The 23,618-nt window shown below is 45.4% G+C and overlaps 1 protein-coding gene across 1 annotated transcript in view; it reads right to left on the reverse strand.

Annotated features, from left to right (window-relative positions):
• The window catches only part of LOC124286401 (protein furry homolog-like), a 74,408-nt gene extending 51,311 nt beyond the window's left edge, over positions 1 to 23,097 (reverse strand). The window contains 18 exon segments of the mRNA XM_046722769.1: positions 164 to 468; positions 1,225 to 1,305; positions 1,570 to 1,726; positions 2,710 to 2,867; positions 3,553 to 3,651; positions 3,890 to 4,027; positions 10,342 to 10,465; positions 10,952 to 11,035; positions 14,428 to 14,687; positions 15,804 to 16,218; positions 16,635 to 16,819; positions 17,209 to 17,262; positions 18,553 to 18,583; positions 18,977 to 19,113; positions 20,456 to 20,509; positions 20,865 to 20,920; positions 20,923 to 21,033; positions 22,997 to 23,097. Coding sequence (XP_046578725.1) covers positions 164 to 468; positions 1,225 to 1,305; positions 1,570 to 1,726; positions 2,710 to 2,867; positions 3,553 to 3,651; positions 3,890 to 4,027; positions 10,342 to 10,465; positions 10,952 to 11,035; positions 14,428 to 14,687; positions 15,804 to 16,218; positions 16,635 to 16,819; positions 17,209 to 17,262; positions 18,553 to 18,583; positions 18,977 to 19,113; positions 20,456 to 20,509; positions 20,865 to 20,920; positions 20,923 to 21,033; positions 22,997 to 23,048 — 2,501 coding nt within the window. The 5' untranslated portion in view covers positions 23,049 to 23,097.
• Between the last annotated feature and the right edge of the window lie 521 nt (positions 23,098 to 23,618).

A 23,618-nucleotide genomic window follows, 5' to 3' on the forward strand; every position in this document is an offset into this window, starting at 1 on the left:
AGTTCCCTAAGAAAGAAATTCCACAATTTATCGCATATTTTCTAGTCTTATGTAGAATATTGGCTTCTACCAGAAAAATCTGAACACAAGGAGGCTCCAGTTGAAATTGCACATGACCTATCCCCTAACACTTAACAAAATTGAGTTCCTGTAGAGGACTTACACAATCATCTCATCCGCTTCCTTGTTGGCGTTCTCTGCCTTGGTCAGCAGGAGAGGTCGACCCACTTGGAGGTCAAGAGCTCTCAACATGGCATCAAAGGTCTTGCTAATGTGTGGGTAGAACTGGTTTAGGCCGATCGACTTGGCTGTGGTGTCTGACAACATCTTGTTCAGGAACTGTCGCTTGACCCTCACTGTGCTTCCAGATGGGAGGGCCCCTGTCGACTGTGGCATTGGTGGGTCGCCATCTTTCTGCTGAAGACTGTCAGCAATCACCAGGAAGGCTCGCAAACCGATACTCATTCTCTGGAGACAGAAACACATAGTTTTCAAAAACCTCCTTATAATCATTTTAAGATCAGACAATACATCAAGCAATGAAAGAATGTTTTGAGGTTTAATTGTGTGGAAATAAAGAAGTAGATTCAGTCTGAATCAGGCAAACCAGAGTCATGAACGATCCACTTCTCAGGACATAACAAGTCACAGAGCTGCCCACCAGAAACACTTAAGTCAACCCATATGATCAAAGACAAGAACAGGTTGCTGGAGACCACTTCTACCCTGGGATCCAGCTTGGTATTATACAGACAGTACATCAGACAAACAGACAAACATGAGGCTGCAGTCATTTAATGGTTGATGGATTGGGTTGTTTAACGCCACACTCAGCAATATTCAAGCTATATGGCGGCGGTCTGTAAATAATCAAGTCTGGAACAAACAATCCAGTGATCAACAGCATGAGCATTGGTCTACACAGTTGGGATACGATGACATGTGTCAACTAAGTCAGCGACCCTGACCACCAGATCCTGTTAGTCGCCTCTTACGACAAGCATGGGTTACAGAAGGCCAATTGTAACCCAGATCTTCAAGGGTGGGTCATTTAATGATAAAACACACAAATCTGTACACACATCATTATCTGCCACAATATTTAGCTGCAGCTAGTTAAGCTGAGTAAGATAAACAAACTGACAATATACAAGTCAGCACAAATCCTCAACCCAGTAGTTCTGTTTCTTTAAGTTGCTATCACAGGTAGAAGTGAATCCATACCTCTGGAGTCAGAAACTTGAAGTTCCTCCCGACACAGAGCAGATCGAAGATGATGTCTCGCATGGCAAAGTCAAGCCTCTCCTGTAAGGAGAAATCCAGGTTTAGAACACCAACACATAAATCAGAACACTTAATGATTTAAAGAGACTTAAACCTTGTACATGGAGTACTCTTATGTCTCTCCAATGTCTGGTATACTTTCCCACAGTGAATTCATGTGTCTTGAGATATGTGCAATAAAACGCAATGAGACAGCACTCATCCAACGAACAGAGTGCTGTAATATGGATACATTCAGTATTGTGATGCTGATCCATATAATAATAGACCAATGCCACAACTTACTTTGGCAATAAACTGGATGATCTTGACAAAGATATTGAGTGGTGTCTCTTTGGGGGTGACCATCTTGGATCCCTTGGGGAACAGACTGTTGACGATGCTTTGTAATCTGCTCTGTGTGGCCGTGTTGCTCTCACACTTGATCCTCACCATGTACACCCTGGCAATGTAACATTCCATCATCAGTAGGCTATAACATCACCATGTACACCCTGGCAATGTAACATTCCATCATCAGTAGGCTATAACATCACCATGGTAACATAACATTCCATCATCAGTAGGCTATAACATCACCATGGTAATAAACATTCCATCATCAGTAGGCTATAACATCACCATGGTAACATAACATTCCATCATCAGTAGGCTATAACATCACCATGGTAACATAACATTCCATCATCAGTAGGCTATAACATCACCATGGTAACAACATCATTCCAATCATAGGTCATAACATCCACCATCAGTAGGCTATAACATCACCATGGTAACATAACATTCCAACATTCCAGTAGGCTATAACATCACCATGGTAATAAACATTCCATCTTCAGTAGGCTATAACATCACCATAACCATCATCATCTCATTCATCCATGGTAACATAACATTCCATCATCAGAAAGCTATAACATTACTATGGTAACATAACATTCCATCATCATTAGGTCATAACATCACCATGGTAATATAACGTTCCATTTTCAGCAGGTCATAAGATCAGTTAGCAACAGTTCATTCCACCTGTGGGTCATAACATCACCATGACAATAAAACATTCCACCTTCAAGACATTATAACATCACCATGGCAACATAACATTCCATCCTCAGTAGGTCATCACATCACCATGGCAACATAATATTCTATCAACAGTAGGTCATAACATCACCATGGCAACATAACATGCCATCATCAGTACATCATAACATTACCATGGCAACATAACATACCACCTTCAAGACGCTATAACATCCCCTATCAACAAAACATTCCACCTTCAGTAGGTTATTACATCTGCCTAGCAATACACCACACCACCATGGCGACATGAACCGAAATCACACAAAAATCAGCTGTAATGTATCACTGACAGTGCTCTGCAGAGGTTATAAATGACTAAAGCTGTGCACATACCAGAGCAGTCTGTAGAGGGACTCAAGCGCAACTCGTGACATCTTGGTGTCCTTGTTCTTCAGCTGAGACAGACACATGGTAAGGAAGTATGGCCAGTTGTTGAGGAAGAACTGCTTGTGGCTGACACACAGCAGGCAGGTCACCAGTGGGAACAGGTGCTGAAACATAACACAGACATGACACTCACAAACACAGACATGACACTACGTTATTCATACAATCCTTAACGACAAGACTAAAAGATATGTATATTCAAACATGGTGTGAAAGGATATCCTTATCAAATAAATGCACGTATTATTCATTGTTTAAAAATGCCATAGTTCTTGAGTCATATCTATCCTGTGTTAATGTTAAAAAGTATAGAATAGCACTGGCACGATTCAGATGCTCTTCTCATGATTTGTTGATTGAAAGAGGCAGATATATGAATATAAAAAGAGAAAATAGAATATGTACACTTTGTAGTTTTAATGAAATAGAAGATGAATTACATTTTCTCCTAATATGTCCATTTTATGACCAGTTGCGAACAAAATATATTAAAGGATATTACTATGTCCATCCAAATGTGATAAAAGTCTCCTCACTGTTAAGTAGCAAAAATCCAGTTCTTCTACAAAATATTTCAATGTTCATTTACTATGCTATGATTACCCGATCTAAATTCCTCTCAAATGTAACATTACTTTATGTACTATAGGCCTGTGGCCTTCTCAGTGCAAATAAAGATTATTATTATTAAAACAGAGGATTCACACAGAAACACAATGGAGGAATAACACTAAACGTATACATAGTAACAGCGATACCCTACTCAATGATTTGCAATGATTTACTCACCAGTGTGTGTTTCCTCTTGGTTGTCATGTCAATAGACAGAGTGTACAACAACTCTACAAAGTTCTTCAGCACTGGGACATTCACCTCGTTCTTGGCAGTCTGGGGACAAACAGTGAGTGTAAGGCCACAAAATACTGAGAATCTTCAGAGATTGGAAACCCTTTGTAAGGATGACAAGCTAAAGAGCCAAGTGGCTAACTCAGCTCCCCAATTAATTATAGAATTATGTGGTCACAAATCAATTGCATTACATAAACAAGGTTACAAGCAAACATATGTACAGCAGTGTTGCCATTCCACACAACTCATTACACACATCCTCATATATGCCACTCACAGCTGCTACAGGCAGAAGGATCTCCACGAACAGTCCAGCCAGGGCGTGTCTGATGTCTCGGTCCTTCACCTCCACAAAGTAGTGGCCCAGCTCTTGCAGAAATGACACACACGCCTCGAAATCCTCTATCGGGTGCATCTGGAACAAAGGGAGGGACATGGTAGCAAAAAATGTAATTTTTAAAGTAAATTTGATATTTTTATACTTATCCTGACTCATGATCTTTTGCTTATCTCCCTTTCCCTTTCGAATGGTAGTGGAACACTTGAATCCCTTGAAGTTCCCGCAGCGGACGTATAAATACACTCACCCACGAGTTACCTCCCTTTGCCCTTTCCTGCACAAAACAGTCAGGTGACCTGCCTTACTTGTCACTCTCTCCTGATTTTCTGCCCATGCACTTGGATCTGCTGTGAAATCTCAAGTGTCTTCAATGGGGAGGTTGGGAGGGCTTCTCGTCATGAGTTACTTATCCTGACTCATGATCTTTTGCTTATAGAATCCGACAGTATGGTGGTGGGTCAACTGGATTCAACAGCTGTCCTTAGATACGTCCTGTATCCCCCATGGGAACTGCGAAACGGCATTTCCATGATCCTATTCTTCTAACTTCCGTTATAACTCGGGGGGACCACTTTCTTGTCTTACTTCAATCTCAGACAAGTTGAATCATGTTGATTCATGTGGCTATAGATAAACTAGTATCTTCCTATTACTAGATATCTTATAACAACCCATAGATTATGATAAGATCTTAATCATAAATGAGATGTGACCCCTTCACGTACAGGTAAGATCTTTACACGTACAGGATCTTTAATCACTCATGCTAGCCTGTCTTAGACTGTGAGCATGGACTTTCAAACTAGTACTTTTCCTTAGTAAAAGTTATCAACAAGTCAACGTGATAAAGGGTGAGATTTTCCAACTCAGCGCCTTTGAGGAACCGTTAGTTGCTGTGCTACAACGAGAGACCCAAATTGGTGAATGCCTGAGTCGTCTTCAGTGGAGGTAGTGGTTGGCAAACACCGTGTCCGACTTCCAAAAGCAGCCCTCCATAATTGTCGGTATAGAGCAATTTCCGTGCAGAGCCAGTGTTGACGCCAGTGTGGGTTGGAAGCTCTAGGAGGTTCTAGTCCTGCTGCTTTATAGGCTCTCAATATAACGGCTCTCATCCAGAACGATATGGTCGTTCTGGAGACTTCTGCTGAAGTCTCTGTTGATAATGGGATGAACAGGCGCTTGAATTTTTGTCTCCTCGTCTCAGTCTTTTGAAGATATATCTTCAGGGCTCTGACCGTACACAAGGATAAGTCCTCTATATCCTGTGGACCGAGGATTGTAGACAGCGCTGGTACGTAGAACTGTCTATCTGGTTGACCAGGTAGCTGGTTCTTGGCAATAAAGTCCCATCTAAGTCCTAGATGAACTGAATTATGTTGCTCTCTGTCGAATCTGGTTCGACCAAACTCCAGCGCAGGTATCTCCGATGACCGGTAGCTACACCAAAGCAGGAACAGCTGCCGTGGCTAAACTAGTGGCAAGCAGGAACAGCGCTCTTCTGTGTTAGCAGCTCAACAGTGTAAGCTGATCTAGTGGTTGGTAAGACTGACATCACTGGTAAGATGATGTACAATTACATTTAGATCCCAGGCTGGAGCTCTGAATTTCTTTGCTGGTCCTCCAGCATATAGGTTAATCGAAAAGATCTCAGCAAAGCAAGTACCTCGTGGCAAACAGGTCTATGCAAGGGGATCCTATCTCCCTTATGTTCTATTAAGCTCTCGCTGGCCAACGCAGCGATGGAGCATCCATTCCGTAGGTGACGGGTGCAGTGGTCTTGAGAGAGCGTTTCTGCCAGCAAACGTTCTTGGCTTCCAAAGCGCTTCTGGATGGAGCATCCATTCCGTAGGGTATGTGACATGCTCGCCTTTATCCAGAAGTTTGCTTCCTGTGTTATCTGGAACAACTGGAATGTGAGTTGCAATAGGCTTGGAGACCTTGTGGATCCTTGCCGGTTTATGGAGAACGCCACTGTAGACTTGTCCGTGTGGATCATCAGCATTTTGTTGTTCAGCCAGCTAGACCATAGGTGTAAGGCGTTGATCACTGCTTTCATCTCCAGCAGATTGATGTGAAGATGCTGCTCTATTTTGGATCACCTTCCTGATGCAACTTGATTGTTGAGATGTGCACCCCAGCCCTGCATCGAGGAGTCTGCATAAAGATGTGTGTCGAAGGCCGGCTCTTGTAAATAGGTCCCTCTGCAAACATTCGACCTGTGCGTCCACCACTGTAGATACCGCTTGTGGTTGTCTGGCAGCAAGATAGGGTCGACGCTGTCTAGATGTTTTGTCAGGAACCGTTGCAGCGGCCTTAGTTGTAACCGTCCTGTGCGAGTCAAGTCCTGCGCTGAGGTTAGTAGACCAAGTAGAACTTGCCATGATCATAGTGTTAATGGAGAGATGACTGCTGGTGGAATCATAGCTTGTATCTTGACCCAACGATCTTCTGGGACGACAATATGATTCTGTGTTGCGATAAACCTTATCCCCAGAAATTGCAGATCTTGTTTTGGTTCCAACTCTGACTTCATAAGGTTCACCAGCCATCCTAGTTGAGTGAGCAACTTGATTGTGAAGTTCAGCTGCAGTCTGAGTTGACTTGCATCTTGGTGAACCTGAATTCCGTCGTCCGAGTAGAAGGCATTGCGTAGACCTCGATGATGTAGATATGCGACTATAGGTTTGGTTACTCGTGTGAATAGCCACGGAGCCGAAGATATTCCAAATGGTAGGACGTTCCATTGGAAGTGCTGCCCTCTGAATAGGAATCGTAGATACTTTCTTGATTCCGGATGTATGGGGATGTGTAGATACGCATCCTGCAGGTCTATGCTGGCCATGTAATCTGCTGGACGGACGAGTAGTCTGAGTTGAGGTAGGTGGATCATTCTGAACCTCTCTGGTTTCAGTAGATAGTCTTTGTTGAATTTGCGCATGTTGTAAATCAGTCTGAACTTCTCCTTGGAGTTCTTCTGGGTACTAGAAAAATTGGGGAATAGAAGCCTGGAGTGAGATGATGCTGATCTATTATCTCTACCGCCAAGTGAGTAGTGAGTCGATGGCTTCTTGTAGTTTGTCTGCCTGTTCCTCTGCATAGTTGAAGACCATCGGGCTGAGGGTTGGCAGAGGTGTTGCCTTGAGTTGTACTCTGTATCCTTCTCATAGTACTTGGGAGACGTAGTCGTCCTCTAGTATTCCCCAATTCTTCCAGTACCTTTGTAGACGTCCACCCACTGTCGATGCTTTTACAGGAACGGCTGGGGGTAGAAGACTCCAGTCGTTCCGAACCCTGATATCAACGTCTAGTTCCTCTGGATCCTCTGGGAGTGTGGCCTCTCCCTGAGTTTCCTCTGTAATTTACAGATGGGCGACGAAAAGATCCTTTGCCGCCTCTGAAGCTGGAGTACTTCTTCTCTTTTGCCTTCTGTATGCCGGAATATTTGGACTTGCTGTTATACTTTTGCGAAGTATTACGGATAACGTTGGCCAGAGTATCTATGGATTTTATCATCATCACTTCTCTAGAGTCGTGCGTAGCTTCCTTAGCTGCATCCTCTATTTGTCCTCCAAAGATAGTAGGCGCCTCCCATGGAGCTCTCAGTAGCGGTAGGGTGAATCTGTCACTCCATGAACAGGATGCAAGTAGCCCTTGTCTGCGTAGTAAAGTGAGACCTGCAAATATAGATGCCAGATGGTCCGATAAAAAGTATTGGTCCTTCTTCTGAGTATTGAGTGCCTATTTATATCATTCTGTCCTCTTCTGAACTTGAGTTCTGGAATTTATTGATCAATGCTTCATTGATAGCTCTGGACCTGGCCAACCCCGAAAAAGGACCCCTTGTAGCTGTATCAAGTTGAGATAACTTTTTATCTTCTACTTTATACATCTTGTTCCGGGAATCGTTGACTAACTTTATGTTATCATCCCATTCAGGCGCCTTTGTAAATGGATCCATATGATGTAGAGGGAATCTCTTCGCATTAAATGATGGCAGATGCTGACTCTGGTACTTGGATGCTTTCGCGAAAGCTGTGCGAAGGTTGGCGGGTACCCTAGATATAGGTTCAATCGGAGGGATTGTGACGGAGTCAAAGTCGTCGTTACGCATCCTATAAGTGTAGACTTCATCTTTATCCTTAGAAGGAGACTCCAAGTTCAACCCATTAGCAATCCATGCTGTAACTTCTGAGTCTGGGAAGACAAAGTCCGTTTGCAAGTCCGAAGTCTCCTGATTATTAGAGCTAGGTCTCAACAATTCATCCATCTGCGAACCTGTTTCCCTTCTCGAACCTTCATCCTCATCCAACCCGTTGGCAATCCAAGCTGTAACCTCTGCGTCTGGGGAGACGAAGTCTGCTTGCTCATCCAGTGTCTACTGATTATTAGAGCTAGGCCTCTCACGTATCATCCATCTGCGAACCTGTATCCCTTGTCGAACCTTCATCATCCTTTCGCAAACCTTTGTCTGCAGATTCCTCCCTACGCGAACGTCTATCTTGAGAGTCCTCTCTTCGCGAACCTCTATCTGTAGATTCATCTCTTCACGAACCTCTGTGATGTGAGCTTTCTCTTTGCGAATGCCTGTCGCTAGATGTATCCTTTCGCGAACCTCTGTGATGTGAGCTTTCTCTTCGCGAACGTCTGTATCTAGATGTATCCCTTCGCGAACGTCTGTGATGTGAACCTTCTCTTCGCGAACCTCTGTCTCGTGATGAGTGACTTCACGAACGTCTGTGAGATCTCGATCTAGAGCAGCTAGGTGTAGGAGATGGATCCTTCGATGTTCTCCAAAGTTCAGGGTTCGCAGATGTAGAATGATGAGTAGGTATCTCATGTCTTCTATCCTCCTCCAAGATGACAGAGTCGTCTGACTGTGGAGACCTTCACAAAGGTGTACGTTGCCCAACGTAGTCTTGAGACGTAGTTCTCTGAGGAGTAGGTTCGCACAGGTCAGCAGGTTTGCGCACGGTGTCGGTAGATGAGAGGCTTCGTCGGGCCTTCGCTTCTTCCTCGAATCTGCGTTCCATCATGGTCATCATCTGGTTGGTGAATTGTCTCATAAATTGATGAATTGTCTCATAAATTCACCCAGGTCAAAGTTCTGCGTTGGTTGAAGCTACTGCGGGTTAGAAGCGTTCGCGAACGCTGATGAGTTCTGTGCCTCGACTTCACCCCGTTGAGAAGTAAGTGGTAGTTTGTCAAACAGCTGTCCTGCTGTGACCATTGCAGGAGATGATCTAGTAGTTGTAGATGTCGATTGAATCGCTGATCTCGTAGGCATTTCAGGTAGAAGTAGTGGGGAATCATCAAAAACGTCTACTTCATGTGGAGGTAATATCTCTTCGTTGAAGGATTTCTGATGCGTTGACTTACTAGCCCGCGTGGATTTGCCATCCGATCTGGTAAAAGATACTTTCTTCTGCGTTGTAGAAGAGGATGACGTCTTTTTCTTAGCTTGAGTCGGAGTCAACTGCGTTGTAGCCGATCTCTTCTTAGCCCCCGTACCAGCAGACTGCCCCTGCAACGTACTCAACATAGCACCAGTATTATGAATCTCCACAGTAGCAAGCAACATACGGATTGCAGGCTGATCTCCTGTTTCATCAGCCGTGACTTGAGATGATTTCCTCACCCGATCCATGGCATGTCTTTAGATATAAGACAAATATTGATTAAATTTTAGATTTGATAAATCAACACAATAAGTACAGCGTAAGCTGGAAGAACATGGTTTTATGCACGAAGGGCATTGGGGGTGAGGATCAGCCACGGATAACCTGTGCCTGTAAACACTGCAAGATTTCATGAAATGTAAACAAAGTTACATAACGATGAAATTATGACACAAATACAAATAATTTTTACAATTTTTTTACATATAATACAAAGTAGTTATTGCCAAATCCATACACAGCGTAGTTTTGAAGAATAGGACCTAAATAAAGTATATAATGCCGTATATGGGACTCCAGTGCTCGCCCAACCATCCACTTGGGCGAAAAGGGAGAGAGTGACAAGTAAGGCTGGTCACATGACTGTTTGCGCGGGAAAGGGCAAAAGGGAGGTAACTCGTGGGTGAGTGTATTTTTACGTCCGCTTCCGGAACTTCAAGGGATTCAAGTGTTCCACTACCATTCGAAAGGAAAAGGGAGATAAGCAAAAGATCATGAGTCAGGATAAGAAAAAATAATCATTTATAACTCTCATAACATAAAAAACATGATACAATTGCAAATTGTAAACGATACATAAACATATTTAAACCGATACTTTCAAAACTAAATATCAATACAGTTTTGAAAGCATCAATAATTGTATCGTCTTAGAGAAAGTATCGATGCATCGATGTATCAATGTATCGTGACATCCCTAGTAGGAAGCCTCACCTTAACCCTGAAGAACTTGAGTCCCATCAGGAGGCTGATGATGCTCTGGGCTGTGTAGGGAGTTTGGTCTCTCAGCTTAAGCTCCTTCAACTCACTCAGGAATGTCTTCCTCACGGCCTGGAACCTGGCAATACATCGGCAAACATTCACAACGGATGACGAGTATGGTGCACACACAGACTTGGCAGTAGTAACAATTCAGTCACCATAATGCTACTTTCTGAAACTTGGACTTCAGAGCCATCTGAAGATATTTTAAAATCTCATTCACATTTCTAGATATATTACTTGACTAAACAGAAGGACTTGAGACCAAACAGAAGGCCTTGAGACTGTGCATTCAATAAGAGCTGGTGTTTATTCAAGCTAGATACTTATTATCTTCATTTAAGTTTCCATTGAAAGATCCAAGTTTCAGCAAATATGCCAGTTTCACATCTGTATGTTGACATTCTCACAAACTTACACCAGAACATTTGACATGGGAGCATAATTTTACACCTTGTGAACTGGTATTTTTGAATGGCAGGTGCTTACTCGAGGCAGGTGTTCATTCAAAGAACTCAAAGTCAAAGAAGAACTATGATGAAATACATGAATACTGGCTTACCTGGACTGTGCCAGCACTCCCACCACCTCAGAATAGAGGTCTGCTATAGTGTTCACATTGGCAGCATTAGGGTTGGTCTGCAGGCTGAAGGGAAACAGATTGTTGGCGTCAGTTTGTCATATCATAGCATCCTGTAAAATATCTGAACTAGTGATTGATATCATGAGCACCAATCCATACCATCACTGAGGCTGACCACAACATGCATTTAGTGCGTCCAACGACTAGCACAGAATGTTGGAGAACAAATGTAACCTTCAGTATTATCAGGACTAGACACATGATGAACAGGAATGATATTTTATGGATAGACAACTTCTTTATTGCAATGGAAGCAACGTTTCAGTGTATATGCTAACACAGTATCAAGCAAGCGATGATGATAATGGTGTTAGCATCTACAGTGAAACGTCACATCCATTGCAATGAAGAAGTCTATCCATAAAAACTTGTTCCTGTGCATCGTACCAGTTTCTAAACGAAGTTACCCATGAAGATCTGGGTTAGAATTGATCTTCAACAATTGATCTTGGGTTAGAATTGATCTTCAACAACCCATGCTTGTTGTGAGAGGCAACTAACAGGATCCGATGGTCGGGCTTGCTGACTTGGTTGACACACGTCATCGTATCCCAATTACATAGATTGATGCTCATGCTGTTGATCACTGGATTATTTACAGACCGCCACCATATAGCTGGAATATTGCTGAGTGCAGCGTAAAACTAAACTCACTCACTCTAAATGAAGTTAGACACAAACTCCCCTTGTAGCACAAGCTGGAAGAGATTCATTATGTTGAATTTTCCTCAACTGCAACTTTGGGCTATTTGCTATGTTTCCACAACTTTCAACATTTTCAACTCAAGTGATAACACAAACATATTTCATTCATATCTCAGACAAGACAAATGTAGCTCAGTTACATGCAGGAATAATATCAACTCTGAAAACACTTAAGTCTATTCATAAAATTGAACTAACCTGTAGAGGTTTAAGATTCTTTGAATATATTCCTCCTTGGGGTACTTATAAGCATTTAAATGTCCATTTAAATTCCCTCGACAGTTGTAACAATATTTGAATAAAATATTTACAAAACAAAACTTCGTTTTGTCTTGTGAGACCACCCTTACAGGGCCTTCCGGCCCCTACAGCCAAGAGCAGGTAACTCTAGGCCGTAACCTCGTACCTCACTTTCCATGCTGAGCGAAGTCAGACAGAATCTTGCGAGGGAGGTGGTAGTACCCAAGGAGGAATATATTCAAAGAATCTTAAACCTCTACAGGTTAGTTCGATTCTTTTTATATATTCCTCCTTGCAGGGTACTTATAAGCATAAGACAGACTCCTAAAGGCGGATCTCAGGGCGGCATTCTGTCTGCTTAAACACCCCGACAAAAGTGGAATTTCCCAAGCTAATTATAGCAGAAAAGGCACACTTACCGGTCCGTGTCCACCAAAGCCAATCAGGCGGGGGCATGAGCCAGGGTCAGGGAGTAGCGATATGCAAATTTGTCCAGCGAAACCTAAGCTAATGCAGCGAGCGAGACACACCCTCCCTCCTTCCCGTAATCTACCGGAAGTGAAGATAAGGGTCCCATAATAAACCCAGAAGCGAAATGCGGAATATGAACAGCAAAGTTTCCAAGGGCAGTTTAGTCTAGAGCTTCTCGGTTAGAAAGCAAGAGACATGGGAATAAAAAACCAGCACCACATAAAACCCATCACCAAGGGAAAAATGTAACAAGATTTGTAAAACCCAACACCAGTGTTAAAAATTGGCAGATAATGGTTCACACAATAATGTTTTTAAAAACCTCGAAAGCTCAATCGGCTAGAGAGGTGGAACCATGCCCACTGGAGAGAACTGACTGACCGAACCGAGCACGCTCACTGGAGAGTCTGTCAAGTTGGTAATGGCGGATGAGCGTACTCGGGCCGGCTCCAAATAGCAGCGGAGCAGATCTCCTCAATGGGCAGGGCTGCAGCGTAAGCTGTCGATGTAGCCACTGCCCTAACCGAATGAGCTTTCAACCCAACAGGCGGGATACGCCCTGTTTGAGTATAACTCATATGTATGGCAGAGACAAGCCACCGAGAAATGGTCTGCTTGGTGGCGGAAGACCAGCCTGAACCCGCCATAACAACAAAACAATTGGTTACCCTTACGGGTACCCTTGTTCGTTTGATATAAGCCTGAAGTGTCTTCACGGACATCTAAGGCGTGAGCACGTCGTAGAGAGGTACCCGGACAGGGAAGGCTGAGTGAAAGCTGGGAGCTCAATAGGCGCCGTCACATGGAAGGGACTATCCTTCTTAGGGCCGGTAAGTCTCAGGCAGCGAATGCTAACTCTGTCTTTGTGAAAAACAGTAAAGCGGGATCGGCCGACATTGCATGAATATCGCCAACCCGCCTGCCAGAAGTCACCGCCACAAAAGCGCCCGTCTTCCCGTCAACAGCTGGAGGAAAGAGCCGACAGATTGTGAAACAGTGGACGGACAGCCAATCAAGAGCGATTGACAAGTCCCGCGGGGACTAATCCGTCGGACAACGGGCGGATTCTGTCCACGCCTGCTAAAAGCTGTACAAGAGGGTGCTGCCCCAAGAGAGCACCGTCAACAGGAATATGAAGCGCCAGAAATAGCCGTAGAATATCCCGAACAGTGGAAGCCGCTAGACCGGCTTCCAGCGAACTGGAGGAATTCCAACACACAGACTAAATCTGTAGAAAGGGATCAAGAATCCCCTGTTGACACACCAGCGAATAACAGGCCCATCTATCCTCATATTGAGCGTTTGCCGAATCCCTCCATGAAGCCAGAATTGTGTCTGCAACTGGTGCAGGAATTCGCTTCGCATGGAAGCGATCCCGGATAGCGGCCAAGCCACCCACTGAATCCTGGGATTGGTGGAAGCTCCGTTCTGGGATAGGAGGTCGGTCGAAAGGTAATAGAACAGGAGGCTGAGCCAGAAACCTGAAATTACGGAAACCAGCTTTGTGCCGACCAAAGGGGTGCCAGAAGCACAAGTAGCCGAGCTGGTTGTGCGGTCAGCTCGCGACAGGACCCTGGAAATCAGTGGTATCGGAGGCATACAGTACCCTGTCCGTCAATCTAGCTGAAAGCGTCGTTGGCTAGCGCACCCGGATCGAATCCGGGAGCAAAACACAGGAATCTGGTTCGTCACCCCAGGCGCCAAACAGATCCACCTGGAACGACCGAACAACTGGGAGATAATCGAATATCTCGGTCGAGCATCCACTTTCGTGTGGGGCTAGTATCGCCGTGAGAGAGCATCTGCGGGCGTTGTCTACCCGGAGATAAACAGGCAAAACCGAATGTTGAACTGATCGCACCACAGTAGAAACTGCCGCGCCTCCTGAAGGGCGGCGGAGACACTGTGCCGCCTTGCTTGAGAATGTAAGACATGGCGTTTGATTGTCCATTTCTAGGCGAACCACCGCGGCCCTGCACCAACACCCTGAAGCACTTTCGAACACCCTGCGGACTGCTCTCAGTTCTAACACATTGATGTGTAGGCTGACCTCCCGCTCCGACCAGAGGCGGAGGCTGAGTGCTTCGCCCAGGACCCCCAACCTGTGAGGGCGTCGTCCGTCTGAACTGAAGGGAAGGTGTCGGGGTGTCGAGGGGATCCCCTGGACAAATTCCGGCGTCCGTCCACCATCGCAAGTGAGGATTAACCACTCTGGCGTTATGAGCATAATCTCGTAGCCCTGCGAGTGGGACCACAGCTGAGCTAATGCTTGCTGAAATTGGTGCATCCTCAAGCGCGCCGCGCCAAACCCGTCCACTGTCGCCGCCATGTTGCCGAGCAGCGAAGCCATGTTAGGGCGGCCTTAGCGGGTACTGGAGGAACTGTAACACAGTCCCCGGACTTTGGCGATGCGGTCGAGCAGGAAACAATCCCTAAGCGCCGTGTTGAATCTGGCTCCCAAGAATATCAGATCCTGCGTCGGAGCGAGGTCTGATTTCTTGAGATTGATAATCCAGCCCAGTGACACCAGAGTATCCCTTGCGCACAGTGTGGAGGCTCTGCTTAACTGAGCCCTAAGGCCCGTAGAAGCCAATCGTCCAGATGCGGGTGACAACACCTGCCCGAGACCTGGCTAACTGAGCTGGGATTAGCATAAGTTTGGTGAACACCCTTGGCCCGTGGAGATGCGAAGGGAGCCGCGAAACTGGTAGCCGCGTCCCGTCGAAGGAGAACGGAGGTACTTCTTGAATTGGGGTGCATTGGAACATGGAGGTATCGTCTTTGAGATCGATTGGCGTAAGCCAATCCCTGTCACCGGCGGAGGAGATCACTGACCTGAGTGTCTCCATCCTGAAGAGCGGCACCTCCAGTAATTTGTTCAGCCCTCTGAGATTCAGAATGGGTCTGAACCCTCCGTCCTTTTGGTCACGAGGAAGTAGGTGGAATAAAACCCCTCTTCGCTGACTCACAGGAACCACCTCGATGGCGCCTTGGTCAGTAAAGACTGAACCTCGACGCGCGGAGGACTTCCGCCTTGTCGCGGGGAAGTGCGGCACAGGCGTGTGCGAACCCCGGAGAAGGACGGAGGATGGCGCCTCCACTGTGGCAAATGGCCATCCCTGGCGTGGACAGGACCCAGGGATTTGAGGTGGCTGCCTCCCACTCCCGGAGGAATAGGGACAACCCGACGCCCGACAGGGGCGTGTGGCAAGAGGCAGTGCACCCCCACCGTCGGCAAGTCTCCGCTTGCGTGAGTGGGGGCAACAAGGGCTCTGGGGAATGAATCAGTGGGAAGCGGGGCTGGCTTCCCCTTGCCCCGAAAAAGACTGCTGCGCTGGAGCAGGCTTGCCCCTACCTCTCGTCGCCTGCTCGCTTGGACTGCAAGGGGCAGCCCACTTAACATCCTTCGCCCGAGGCAGAAGGGTAAGCGGGCATAGCGGGGAGGGCGATGGCGAGGCGGAGGGCTGCTCAACAAAGGCTTTGAGTCCTTAAAGGTAGAGACAGCCTCCAGCGGCCTCCCGTACCACCTGCAAGGCCCCAGGGAACAGGGAAGATCCCATGGTATAGGGCAATGACAGTAGAGCTTGCTGTGTGGCGGCGAATGCAGCGCCACAGACAGCCACAGGCGGCGCAAGCCCATGGCGGCTCCCATCATCTGGCTGGCACAGCACGAATGCTGTCGAGCCAGATGCGAGTGTCGTCCGTTAACTGCGAGGCGAGCACCGACTCCGATGGTCGGCACCGCCAGCGCTGTGGGCCACCAGCTGTCCCTGCAGCGCCCGACAGGTAGGCTGAATGGACTGCTACTTTAAGTTGCTGAGCGGCGCACGGTAACATTCTTGAATGACCGGTAGGCAGACTTCAGCGGCAGTGGCGTACTAGCGGAAAAGGGGAGGCGCCTGCCCTGCCTGGCGAGGCCAGGGAAGGCGAAAGCGACCCTCCTAGCGTGACTGAGGCAAAGGCGCATTGCGTCCACCACTGGTGGTTGGCGTCTCCGCACCTAACTGGTACCGCCCGGCCGACTTCAGGCAAATCAAAGCGATCAGTACCAGCCAGGGGCGGATTCACCACCTCACTGACCAGTGATGGGAGAATGCGCAAAGCGTGCCTCTGCGACCTGGTTGGGTGCAAAGCGCCTCCCGGGGCGAAACTCCAGCGGGGTCGGGTGCGGGGCGGGAACAGCCACCTGCGGCAGGACTTGGCGATTTTCTCCCGAACCTGCGCGGGGGCGAGGGCAAAGTGCGGCACTCCCGCCTCCGATTCCACCGTCCCTTCCTCCTCCTCCATATCGACCTCGGCAGAATCCTCGGCCGCCATAATCTCAGACTCCTGAGAGGCGCCGAGGAGGCGCCAGAGCAGAGACCAGAAAAACTCATAAGGTCAAGAGGAGCCAGGGGAAAAACATCAGCCCTGCGGGAGGAACCAGCGCCAGGTCGCCGAGTCGCCGAGAGGAACCTGCGCAACAGGCTTCCCGGGCAACCCGACTGGCTGCGGCGGGCGAGGTATCCCGAACTGGTGGCGCCTGGCGACCGCCAGTCGGGACACCAGGCAATGACAGGGGGCAACCCTGTATCGCCCGGCACCAGGCACCTGTGACAGACCAGTGCATAAAGCCAGGTCGTCACCAGGCGCCCGAGGGCATGCCGTCACCAGGGCGAAGCCAGGATCAAAGCGCCCGAGTGGCGTTCTCGAGCGGGCTCGGGCGCAATAACCCCAGATGTGTCAGCCCGCCCCGGCGACCCGGCGGCTGAGCTCCTTACGGAACCCGCTAGCGCGCCCGTATCAATCAGGGACTTGACTGGCGACATCTGCTCCTGGAAAAAGCGGTTAGCGAATCAACAGGAACACTTTTACAGGTGCTGAATCAAGAGGGGGTGGCGGGTACAGAGGCGGAAGCAGTAGGAGATGCAGAAGGGGCATGAGTGCGTGAAGGCGAAGCCGCCTTGGTAAGCCTTAGCTTTCTTGGGAGCCGGCTCAGCGTGGGAAGCGGCTCCCGTGGACCCTTTTTACTATGGGGGCGCTTGGGCCGGGGATCCTGTGCCCAGAGATCACCCCGCCCGAAGCAAGTTGCCGTAAAACAAGCGTGTCTATCCGCCTCGCCCGAATGGTTTGGGGCGAGAACTTGGCACATGCCGCACCCCTCTTCCTCATGTTCCTTCTGCACTAAACAGCGTAAGCGAACCTCGTGGGTATCCCGTGCGGGAATTGCAGCAAAGGCGAAGTACAGGGTTTAAACTGCAACAAGTAAAAACCTGTGCAGCAATCTACCCTATACCCACATACAAATACATGTAAAAGGCGCGCATAGGCGACACAACTAATCGACAAGCGTGGCATGCAGTTGACAACCTAGTACATACTGCAGCATAACTAACAATTCACGGTTTTAGCGTAATATAGAAAATGCGAGCAGTAGACATCGCCCTACTGCGTACAAAGATACAAATAAAAATCACTAAAACCACCTGTAACATTGAAAAACCACAGGGAAACCAATGAACAGGAAGGCTAGCGAAGGCACCTGTCCGCCATCTTGCCCGCACTAGCGAGCCGACCCGCGACAGGTACCAAGTTACAGCGAGAAATTATGAATGAAAAATTCAGAAAACACCTCCAATTAAGCCCATGCGGAAAAAGAGAACCATACATACAGTTGCGTTTCTGAAACACTCATAACTCTCTTAGTTAGCAAGGAAAAACCTTCTGGTATGGACCCACGTCTTGTCGGTATTTTAGCGACAGCATGGAAAGTGAGTGCGAGGTTCACGGTCTAGAGTTACCTGCTCTTGGCTGTAGGGGCGGAAGGCCCTGTAAGAGTGGTCTCACAAGACAAAGCGTAGTTTTTGTTTTGTAAATATTTTATTCAAATATTGTTACAACTGTAAGTAGGGAATTTAAATGGACATTTAAATGCTTATAAGTACCCAAGGAGGAATATATAAGATCAATTTTTGGTTTGCTGATATTCAGCAGAGCATCATGTATTCAGTATGCATTTACGCTTCATGATGTCCCACAATATTTAGTGAACTGTGACACTGATTATCATCATGGTAAGCTTATTAAGATTCTGAAATAACAAGGAAAAGTCTTGGAAAACTTACATCTCTCCTTTCACACAGGAAGTCCTTACTCCTGGAACAAGAAGAATGTTTATTGAGGATTTTGACCAATTAATGCATTCATGAACATTGACTTACAAGGTATCAACTGAAGTCTGGTGGCAGGGTACATTGTAACAATATAATTCAGCAACTAAGACACTGTACATAATTTATGGCTAGGGGGGTGATTTTGATTTGATGATTTTTATAGAGAAGCATGTACACTGTGAATGACCCCACTACACGTTATGCACAAAGTGACTTCCTTGCATGTCATGTACAAAATCAATGACACACATCCCTTAGTACATGTGTACAAAATGATTCCCCCCCCACGAACAAAACTGGTGACCCCGTCCCCTTTTAAAGTCATAACCCCCATCCCTTACCCCTATCACACCTAGTTACCCCCTTCCCCACCTACCCCTTGCTCCTGTGTCGCTGTCTCGAGTCCTGCTGCATGGCTTCATCGCCGCGAGTCTGACGGTCGTACCAGCCAAACAGAGTCCGCAAGATGGATGGCAGACTCTGTTCAGCAACGCAGCCCAGAGCACCGAGGATCTGAAGCATACAGGTTGTGTTGAAATCTTTCACAAACAATTCATCATTAAACCAATAACAATATTTCAACAACAGATTATCATTAATTATAACTCTCTCATTAAAGCATGAAGACATCTGTGTTTTGCTTCGAAGGATAAAGGGACCTTTTCTTCATAATGTCAATACCTCTTGTAGACCTTTCAGTGTGAGATCAAATGCATACAACATAGGTGAGGTGAGGTGAAAGTGGGTTTAACGTCGTGCTTGAGAATATTTCGCTCATATGACGACATGCATGCGTGTGTATGTGTATGTGCGGCTGCTTGTACTAGCCCAGTCTTAAGCTGGTTTTATAGTGCTAGCCCACTGAGATACCATGCCGCAGTGAAGCATGAATACCCCACTCAGACACATTATACTGACTCGAGCCGACCAGTCCTTGTTGTACCCATTAATCATTAATGCCGCGCGCCAGGCAGGGACCAACAAGTACCATATTTTATCGTCTTTTGGTTTGACGTGGTCGGGGATCGAACCCGCGACCTTCCGTTCTCCAGGCAGACGCTCTAACCACTACACCACGGAGGTGGTCGCGCATACAACATAGAGTAAAACATGACAACTCACAACAATCACAAGTACTAGGTACCACACACAAAACAAGTTTTACACGTACTTTAAGATGCCATTATACACACCAACCTTAGCGCTATGACTGTTTTAAGTCTATGTGAAGGTATTGTTTTTAGGGTCACTCAAGGATCACTTTGTACAATGGCACCCCCTTGGATATGACAATAAAGTTCTGCCAGCATCATGTGTTTCCAAGATATACCTGATAGAGGTTTATACATTACCAAATAGACAGAGTTCCAAGTTATAATGAATTATCAACATAGAGGCAACCTGTGAAGATCCAGGTTAGCATTGGTCTTCAGCAACCCATGCTTGTTGTAAGAGATGACTAATGGGATCGGGTGGTCAGGCATGTTGACTTTGTTGACACATGTCATCGTATAACATTGACATAGATCAATGCTCATGCTGTTGATCACTGGACTGTCTGGTCCAGACTCGATTGTTTACAGTCTGCCATCAAATAGCTGGAATATTGCTATGTACCAGGATGCGGCGTTAAACCACAAACAAACAAACAACACTGAGGTGACTATGGTACTGTAACTGACCCAGGATCAGGTCCAGCTACCAAAAGAGGATTGGAGATTAACCTATACTTAATTAAAAGTAAAAATGGTAGTCAACAAGACCATTTCACTGCTCCTTCCTAATTGCACCAGACCAGACTGAGACCAACCGTAATGGATATTTTGAATCACAGGTACGATCCAGTCACACCTACCTGGTCAAACAAGGCATCCTCCCCCCTCCGTAGTGAGTTGGACAGAGGACGTTCCTGGAAATACAAACACACTTGAAACACTGAACCCATCAGATGGACAATGACTGACATTAATTTCTCTAACACCAGACCATGTAGATGGAAATGTTCCTGCGTGTGATTTCCTTGCCGTGCCTATGCCAAAGAAAATTTAAAAGCTGACAAAATATTACTCGAGGATATCAAAATAATAGTTAATGTTCAGCACAACAGAACGAAACAGTTCTGTCATAACAGAAACATCCCCCAATCATGCTTATCACAACTACTGTCAATGAACATGAATTTAGAGGCAAACGGCATGCAACACGATTCTTAGGTTTGAACACCAGCTCTCTCTGTACATGATCTTAGGAAGGGTGTCACTTACCAGTGGTTCCGCAAGAACCTGTTCAATCTTCTTCTCTGACAAACGACAGAATTCCAAAAGAGGCTCCGGAGAATATACTCCCCCGGTTTGCCTTCCTCTGTACTTGTGTTGTTGGGTCGCCATGGAAACTTCAGCAACAAGTCCGATTCCATTGGTGGCCTAGCACCATCTAGGAATGAATATACAGCAATGTCTACAAAATGAAACTTTTCCATCATATTGATAGTATGACTATAACCATGGCAACGATGACACTGTCTTACTGACTGTTTGCACACATACTCCAAACAGTATGCCAAGATCATTTAAACCATCACAGGAATAACCTAATTTAATCTCTTAATCTTTATAGGAGATTATGACTCACACAAATACAGTGATGGGCTGGACAGCTAAAACAGATAAAGACAATTATATCAAGCTGCTAGCTCAGCTGGGACATGAATGTTGTAATGACAAACCCTCACTTATGAGGCGTTATCTCAGCCTGCACCGCACAGTTTCTCTATTGTTGGTCTCCAACTGAGGCATCCAATCAGACATAACTTAATAAGCTCACTGTAATTGCATCATATGCAATTTCGATAAACGATGTATTCAGATAATTCAAGGAACGTTTGACATTTCATCATGCATGCTTCCTCATCAGTAATTAGCTGCAACAAATATCGGCTGATTAGGAATGCAAGGCTGGCGTTTCTGAATCATTTGTTGTATCTGGAATGACCAGGCCTCCCTCATGCGGTTAGTGAGTGAAGCATGTTCTACTCTGCCCAAATGAGTCATATCACTTCAGCAATGATTCATACAGACATGATCGATAGTATGAGCAATGATTCATACAGACAGGATACAGGCATGAGTACTTGTCATGTACACAATCTGTAATAGAGACAAGAACCAGTGACTGATAGTGTGAACACAGATCAATACAAACACTATAGGAATGACTGCTTTTAAAGTAATCAATAGGTATAGAACACGTGATCAATAGCGAGAGCAACATTCAATGAACAGTATAGACAGGCTATGATTCAGTGTGAATGATGGGCTGAGTTTGACACTGCTTCAATACACTTTGTCTCATAGTAGCATGACATGTTATCCTGGGGAGGAAAGTATGATCTCTCTGATGATCATCATAACGGACATACAAGAATCAAGAATTCTACTATGGCAATGAAGAACCCATGATTCTATGGGTCAAAATGACAAAACTGTCCGATATTTAGACTTGTCACACACAAACCTATGTGTACACTTAGTCATATATACTGATAATTACTGACAACAATGTAACGCTACTGGCGCTTCGTTCCAATTTAAAATAAGGATACTTCATATGTCTGAAATATCAAAACATGGCTGGTTTACCTTCCCCAAAAACAACAGCAGTGGCTCTAAGAGATACAACTTAGCTAGAGAAATGTCTTTGGGTACCACCACTGCTACCACCTTCATATGGATATTAGTTTTTTACAGACAAACTGCTGCAATTATGTTCAAAACATCGATGTGATCACATGATTTTGTCTGATTGTTTTATGTGAATGATATATTAACAAGAAAAAATTGTGTCCAGGGACACGGATGCCCCCGCTGACATTCATAAGACATATAAAGATCAATAATTGAACAAAATTCACGAACAAGTTCAATAAACATCTATGCAACTATGACATGCACACCTTTCGAGTCTCAATGAAACACATGTATAAGCTTAATCAATTCTGTTGAGCATTTTTTGTGGAGAAGTTGATAGACTTCATCCCCTATAACACTATATTCAGAGAGAAATTCAACAAAATTTATTCAAGTTTAAACGGCATAAAAATTGGAAAAATAAATAAAATCTAAAATCAAAAAATGTTGAAACATTCAAATTATTAACAATGCAAATAACCTCAGGAAAATGGAAATATTTACCAATACAATTAATACAAGATGAAAACTAGACAACACACTACAGGACGCTATTGCAACATTGAAGCATGTGCCAGCATGAAGATTATGAATACACATTATAGAAACACAAGACACCAATGCATGTATATGTCACGTCCAGCGTTTTACCAGGCTACCATGTTGCATGCTGAAGCATTAAACATCCTTTAAACATAGCAATGTCTTACAGCACTTTGTCAAACTGTTCTTTCTCCGTTTACAAAGAAGCTTGGCTGCCATGGCTTCTCGTGTGAGTACATGGATTGTGTATCTAGGTGATGGTCATGTCATTCTGCTAAGTCACACACTGATGTGACTGTAATAATCGAACAGTCACATACACCAGTCTGCCATGAGGCTCTACATGGCTGGGGCATTTCTTCTAGATTTAGTATGTTACCTTTGATATTAAACCTGTTCAGCATTGTTTGTCAAAAAATTTTACCAATTGACAAATTCGGTTTTATTTATGATTATTGTAAACATCATTTTCTTATTAATCATCTTAATAAAAGACACACCTTCTCCATGACCTATCATGTTTTGGTAAGTATATACATATATATACAGTTGTCGCAATACACCAGTGTATTAGTTCATTATGAGAGATTGATTACATGATACACCCACTAAAGTACCAAATCACAGTTTTATTCCAAACATATTTCATAACGTAATATCAACAGGTTCTTACTAAAAAACTGGCCTGATATAGACTCAGGCTGGTTGAAATGTTGTTGTAAGTTGGAAGTATTGAAGACACAATTTTGCCATGATTACTTTATCATAAACATTACTGAAGGACATTTT

Source organism: Haliotis rubra, unplaced genomic scaffold (assembly GCF_003918875.1).
Source record: "Haliotis rubra isolate DU_JTF1 unplaced genomic scaffold, ASM391887v1 Scf382, whole genome shotgun sequence".
NCBI classification, from domain to species: Eukaryota; Metazoa; Mollusca; class Gastropoda; order Lepetellida; family Haliotidae; genus Haliotis; species Haliotis rubra.